This window comes from Octopus bimaculoides, chromosome 10, assembly GCF_001194135.2.
Source record: "Octopus bimaculoides isolate UCB-OBI-ISO-001 chromosome 10, ASM119413v2, whole genome shotgun sequence".
In the NCBI taxonomy this organism is placed as follows: Eukaryota; Metazoa; Mollusca; class Cephalopoda; order Octopoda; family Octopodidae; genus Octopus; species Octopus bimaculoides.
The window spans coordinates 31,922,360-31,929,859 of NC_068990.1; the positions used below are offsets into that span (position 1 = coordinate 31,922,360).

General features: G+C 33.9%; 1 protein-coding gene across 3 annotated transcripts in view; it reads left to right on the top strand.

Moving 5' to 3' along the window:
• Positions 1-7,500, top strand: part of LOC106874541 (tyrosine-protein phosphatase 10D) — a 96,098-nt gene that overhangs the window by 81,161 nt on the left and 7,437 nt on the right. For all 3 annotated transcript variants that reach the window (XM_052971109.1, XM_052971111.1, XM_052971110.1), the window contains 5 exons: positions 85-175; positions 945-1,021; positions 1,596-1,730; positions 4,031-4,153; positions 5,327-5,478. In XM_052971109.1, coding sequence (XP_052827069.1) covers positions 85-175; positions 945-1,021; positions 1,596-1,730; positions 4,031-4,153; positions 5,327-5,478 — 578 coding nt within the window. The remainder of the gene's footprint in view (positions 1-84; positions 176-944; positions 1,022-1,595; positions 1,731-4,030; positions 4,154-5,326; positions 5,479-7,500) is intronic.

Here is a 7,500-nt window from a genome sequence, read left to right on the forward strand (position 1 = left end):
TATATATATATATATATATATATATATATGTATGTATATACACATATATATACATAAATACATATGTATGTTTTCTTTTGACAGCTGCTAAAGAGTCTCTCCCCTGTGCAACCTCATGTTGCTGCTGAATTGCAAGTAAACCGCACCAAGAACCGATATACCAATATCTTGGCATGTGAGTAGAGATTTTCTTATTAATAATTATATTGTTGATGATGATGGTGATCTTGACCATGATCATCATTACCATCGTTGTAGTCATCTTCATTATCATAATAATCAAAATTATGACAATAGTGATGTGGATAGTTTGACTAGAGCTTGCAACACAGAAGGTTGCACCAAGTTCTACTTTCTGACTTGGCATGGTTTCTACACACTAACCACTTTACAGAGTGTACTGGGTGCTTTTTTTGTGGCACCAGCACCAGTGATGTTACCAAGTAACATTCAAGACAAGAATCTTTCAACTGTGTGGGGTAAGGGAAGTAGTTTTGAGGGAGGTGGGTTCATGCCAGATGATGAAATGGAACAGAAACAATTGTTTTGCAGTAGAGGAGATACATGGCTACCCCAGTTGGAAAAAGAGAGAGGAGAGAAGAAGATAGCGAAAGAGAGATGGTGAAGATGTGTCAGGGCATGCTTTCAAATTACAAGGGGATGTTATACAAGGGAAGTAGTACAGAGTATTGAAAAGGGTGAGAGGTTAAGTAAGTTTGTAAGAGTGGGAAAGGTGAGTGGGAGATGGAGGGGAGTGGAATGCAGTGGAATGCAGTGAGTGAACAGAGGTGGAAGGACAGGGTGTTAGGAAGATATGTTGTGGGAGAGAGATTCATCAAGGACAGATTGTGTGCAGGTAAGTTTGTGAAAGAACAAAAGAAGAGTGGGTGATAAAGGAGAGGGTATATTTTAAAAATTTATATGCAATTACTCTATTCTTGCAGATGATCATTCTCGAGTCAAGCTGTTACCTATGGATGATGATGAAAGTTCTGATTACACAAATGCTAATTACATACCTGTAAATATAAATTTCTTTCAAATATTGTGTGTGCAACTGTATGTGTGTTTGTGTGTGTATATATATATGTATGTATGTGTGTGTGTATATGTTTGTGTGTCTGTGTTTGTCCCCCCAACATCGCATGACAACTGATGGTGGTGTGTTTACATCCCCATAACTTAGCAGTTCGGCAAAATAGACTGATAGAATAAGTACTAGGCTTACAAAGAATAAGTCCTGGGGTCGATTTGCTCGACTAAAGGCGGTGCTCCTGCATGGCCACAGTCAAATGACTGAAACAAGTAAAAGAGTATAAAAGAGTAAATATATATATATATATATTGTCAATGGATCATACATGTGAAAAAGAAGCATACTCTAAAAGTTAGAGCAGTAATGCATTTACATGAATTTAAATATATGTCCAGTCATAGAGTGACCAATAGTTTTGCATCCAGTTTGACGAGAGGTTATTTGCTGCATTAATCTAGTCCTGAACTGTTAATATCAGAAGCATCATTTTTGTCATTAGTTGCTATTATTGACACATGTTCAGATGACAACTTGCTTTCTTCTCTCTTTCCCTGAACAGGGCTACAGCCTACACCGAGAGTACATTGCTTCCCAAGGACCCCTTCCTAGCACAAAGGATGACTTCTGGCGGATGATTTGGGAACAGAATGTGTCTATTATTGTCATGGTCACATTGCCTGTGGAACGTGGAAGAGTAAGTATTTCTGTCAACACATCCATTTCACTCATCAATGTATGTCACAAATATTGTTGACTTTATAATCATCAGTCATGTTTTTTTTTCTACTCTAGGCACAAGGCCCGGAATTTTGGGGGAGGGAGCCAGTCGAATAGATCGACCTCAGTACACAACTGGTACTTAATTTATCGACCCCCTGAAAAGATGAAAGGCAAAGTCAACCTCGGTAGAATTTAAACTCAGAACGTAAAGACAGACGAAATACCACTAAGCATTTCTGCCAGCCTTGTTATCATTACTATTATTGTTCTGAATATCATCATCATCATCATTGTTATCATGATCTAGATTATAACTACATTATGAAGGTTGATATATATCATCCCTTCTTTCCCATGTAGTGCAACCATTAGTACTGCTATCATTGTTAATCAGCCTCAAATCATCCCTGATTCAACAGACATATGGTCAAAAGTGTTCCAGATATGACTATCATATTTACAACTAGGACTACATTATCCAGTCTATCCTTGCCTTTTTCAAGATGGTATGGTGGGATTTGAGGGAGATTTGGTTGTTATTTCTAGCAAGTCGGGCAACCATGTAAAGGTTGCCTCATTAACTTGCATTTTTAGCTGTTTTTATATGCTGTGTCACATAGCTTTGCCATTTTCTATATCATCATATTGCATACTTTTATGCCTTTATCTTACCATGTCATGTAGTGCTTTCATTTTATGCATACAGCATAGATGCATCTTCAAATTGCACTTTTATTTGCACATGCAACATCAGAAAATGCCATAAATTTCAAAATGCATCAACATAAGATAGTATTGCACTGTACAGTCAATTACCTTATTTCTCTTGTTTGCTCTCTACCTCTCTCTACTTCTTTCCTTTCCTCTCTCCATGTTGTAACATATAATAAATATAATCCCATCAATAATGGTTATAATGGTTTCAAATTTTGGCAAAAGAGCAGTAATTTTTTATTATACCAACCCTAGTATTCAACTGGTACTTATCAACCCCCAAAAGGATGAAAAGCAAAATTGACATCAGTGGGATTTGAACTCAAAACAATGTAAAGCACCAGAAGAAATGCCACTAAGCATTTTGTTCAGCATGCTAACAATTCTGCCAGCTTCTTGCTGCCTTTGTCTTGTACAGTATAATAATAAATAGACTCTTGTAGTATTCTCTACCTTATATAAAAGGTAATCTCTGATGCTGTAGTATTATAAATTTAGTTCCAAGTAGCTCCAGCACTACTTTCAATGCAACACCATGAGAATGATGTTTCTACAATATTGTTCCATGGAGCTACATGGATAGTGTGGAATGGCAAAATAAAAGGTAAAAACCCCTTCCGGTCATGAATGACCATGGGATAACACCTTAAAAGTTCCCTCTGAGGGTTGTTTATGGTGATGTTACATGATATAACACTGTTAGTGCTATCATAAAATAAATGTGTCTACCATGCAGCACCATCTCTCCTCAGTGAAGCATTATGAATAAACCCGACATTGCTGTTTGCATTTAGCATCTTGTGATACACTCACTCTATGATAATTGCTGCACTATAGAACTGTCTATTTATTACATGTAGCATTGCCTGTAGATACATTATCAATTCATGTATGAAGTAGTGTTACTACATGTGGAATCATGTATAGAAACAATCAGTAACAATAGTAAGAACTTGGTATATTTTCTTAGCAGACACATCATGAAGCATGTTTACTGTTGCAGATACAGCATTGTATAACATGTAGCATTTCATGGAAGCATGAAGGAGCTCCTATTGTCACAGAATTAGCAGCAGAATCTCCTTCAAATTATATTGTACTGTCTTAAAAAGAGAAGGACAGGTCTGTCAGTCCTAGGTATTATACTAAGATAGAAAAAAAAATAACAAGAGAGTCATGGTTGGCATGTTTGTTTTATCAAGGTGAACCTTAGTTACATATAAACAAGGTTTGTCTACTGTACAATATCATTACTATCTGTGTGTGTACATGCAACATCATGTTGTTACATGTAGTAGCATGTAATATGATAATTTCTAACTTGTAAATCTTTTGTTACAATAGTGATACTGTTATGCTCTATCATGTAGTTTTATTGTGTGTGTGTGTCATTGTATTTGCCTATGTGAGTGTCTGTCTGTCTGTATATCTGTTTCTGTGTATGCATGTGTGTGTGTGTGTGTGTGTCTGTCTGTGTATGTGTGTCTGCATGTGCATGTGTGACATCATCTATCACCATTAATCTCTATATGTTTCACTTGCTGGACTTTTTTGTTTTAGGTCAAATGTGAGGTTTACTGGCCAAATAAATCTGAACCAGTTTACTTTGGTGATCTCGTGGTGCAGCTGAAATCAGAATCCAATCTTTCTGATTATGTCATCAGAATTATGGATGTGAATATGGTAAGCAATGTTGCAATGTTTCTTTTGTTTTATTTAGAGGCTTAGAATCAAAGAATATGGTTTTGAACGTCAAGGTGGTGGAATTGAGCAAAAATCCAAGAACTGAAATCTTAAGTTCAACTAGATAAGAATTCAGTAAACCCTGTTCCTAATGTAGATGCAAGTAAATGGTTGTTGCTGGCACTCCGTCGCTTATGACGTCAAGGGTTCCAGTTGATCCGATCAACGGGACAGCCTGCTCGTGAAATTAATGTGCAAGTGGCTGAGCACTCCACAGGCACGTGTACTCTTAACGTAGTTCTCGGGGATATTCAGTGAGCATTTGAAAGAATTTAGTTCATAGTTGCTGTTATGGCTAACTATTCCTGCACATCTACATTTCAAGCTCTTTACTGTCGTTCTTCCTGTGATCTCACAGCATCTTCTGTGCTCTGACAATTTACAACAGGTACATCAAAGCAATTCCTACCTGCCTCTTTTCTGCTCAAGTATGGCCACTTGCCAAATTGCAGTAAAGTTCTGTCTTCTATCCTGCAAATTATAATTTTTGTCTTTGTTAGATTTGCCTTAAGACTTCTCAGTTCTAGGTTTTGCTTCCTATTTACAATTTCTTTTCCTATGTCTTTTGAGATAAATTTGGTAAACAGAGGCTATACAGAAACTTATATATGTTCTGTACCCCTGTGTATCAGCATAAATCGATATAAATATCTTGTGATATTTCTTATAAATATTTTGTGATATCTCTAAAAACAATGTAGCTTAGATGGACTTAGTTATTTACTAAGTAGAGAACAAGTTTAGTAGTCAGAAAAATTGTAATTTTATTTACTGATTATTTTCTACAAGGCACAAGAACTATTTAGATTAAGAGAAGTGGATATAGAATAAGCTCAAATTTAAAATACTATTTTAAATTTGTAATTTATTATTTTATTGTAATTTATTATTTTATTCATATCAAAATAGATGAATGAAATGTAAACTCAGTTCCTACTAAAATTTGAACTCAACTCACCTAACACATGATTAAACTCCTATAGAATCTAATTTATTCTTCTATTCAGTATTGCAATATCATTCAGTTATTTTGAAATCTATTTCATTTTTCTTTATGTCTTTTTCTTTTTTTAAATTTATCATATCAATATTCTTTTATCTGTTTATTCTTAGGGTGAACATACAAAAGAAGTGAAACAGTTCCATTTCTTGAAGTGGCCAGATTTCGGTTGTCCTCAGAATACATCATTGCTGATCAACTTTGTGCAAACAGTTCGCACACATATGCCTTATATGGATGCTGGACCAACCTTGGTACACTGCAGGTAAACAGAAATCTTGTCTTTTGACTAGGTACTGCCCTAATTTTCCAAAGGATGAACCTGAACACAATTGATAGATTTGAGAACATTGTATCTTTATGCATGTATGTATGTATATATATAAGTTCAAAAAAAGACAAAAAACGTGAGGACGTGATACAGATAGTGTTACTTGATGCTCGGGAAAGGAAAGATATATATATATATATATATATATATATACTCTTTTACTCTTTTATTTGTTTCAGTCATTTGACTGCGGCCATGCTGGAGCACCGCCTTTAGTCGAGCAAATCGACCCCGGGACTTATTCTTTGTAAGCCTAGTACTTATTCTATCGGTCTCTTTTGCTGAACCGCTAAGTGACGGAGACATAAACACACCAGCATCGGTTGTCAAGCAATGCTAGGGGGACAAACACACACATATACATATATATATATATATATATACATATATACGACGGGCTTCTTTCAGTTTCCGCCTACCAAATCCACTCACAAGGCTTTGGTCGGCCCGAGGCTATAGTAGAAGACACTTGCCCAAGGTGCCATGCAGTGGGACTGAACCCAGTAATAATAGTAATAATATTAGGGAATAAAAAATTTTATTCCAGCCTTACAGGCAAAAATTGGTATATTACACTAGGTTTCCTAATATATTACTAATTTAGAGACGAACCACCACTCTACAACTCAGAACTCATCCAAATCCATGCTGTGAGGCATATACCATCTTAATATATCTAAGATTTTAATCTAAAAATTTTAATTAAATAATATATTACATAAATCATATAAATAAATCATAGAAATATTAATTTTTTTAAATTTTAAAGTTAGAATTATAAATTGGACAGTAAAAATTAATACGATAATATACAGTACAGAAGTATAGATGTAAAAAGTTAGTGCTAGTATATAGACTACGTGCGTTTCATGGCTGAAATAGGACTATATAAAATCATAAGCAAATTCTATCCGAGTTCATTAGAAGGGGAAATGATTTTACTCCCAAAATCAGTCACACTTCAAGTCAAATCCCTAAGAAAATACCTAAAATCATTCAAGGAATAAACATAAACATGAGAAATAAAAATATATATATAAAGAGACAAAATCTGTAAACTAATCCCTACAGTAACGGTATTAATATAATTATTAAGAGTTACAATCTAAAAATATTGAAAAAGAGTATTGTAGTAAACAAAGTTAAAACATTATGGAATAAGTAGATAATAGTAAAAAAATGTGTTAGTGTATAAATTTACTAAAAGACGGATGTCAATATTATTTATAAAATTAAAATAAATCTGCCGGCTGGTAAATGTAGATTAAATCAAAATGGCTTCGCTATAGAATTTATACTAAAAGGTCACGTGATAAATAGGGCGTCTATTACCCAGAAGTACATGCGTGTTATAATTTCTAAAATAATAACGAAAATATCGAAAAAGAAAATCTACCTAAAATAAAAAGATTCTTAAGGATTAAAAATACTAAAATACTTAAACTTGCAAATTAACGCAGAGTAATAACTATGCAGATACGAAAATTCTATATTACGTAAATAATGCTATGAAAATTAATACTGAAAAGTCACGTGATAAACATGGCGTCCATTACCAGAGGTAAACACGTATTATAATTACTAAAATAATAACGAAAATATCGAAAACGAAAAACCTACCTAAAATAAAAAGTTTATTGAAGATTAATAATACTAAAATACTTAAAACTCTCAGATTTACACAGAATAATAACTATACCAAATACGAAAGTTATGTATTACTTAAATAATGTTATGAAACATTGTAAAAGACTGCTCATGTTATCGATGAATACTTAAAGTAAAGGTAGTTATATGTTCCAATTTGTATAATATTGAGATGATTAAAGTGTATTCTAAAGCTAATTTGATGTATCTTACGCTACTGATCATAACTATAAGTTGGTACCTAATCCTAGGACGTAGTATATAAAGGTATAGTGATTTTGAAGGATAATAACTGCAGTAATAATGATA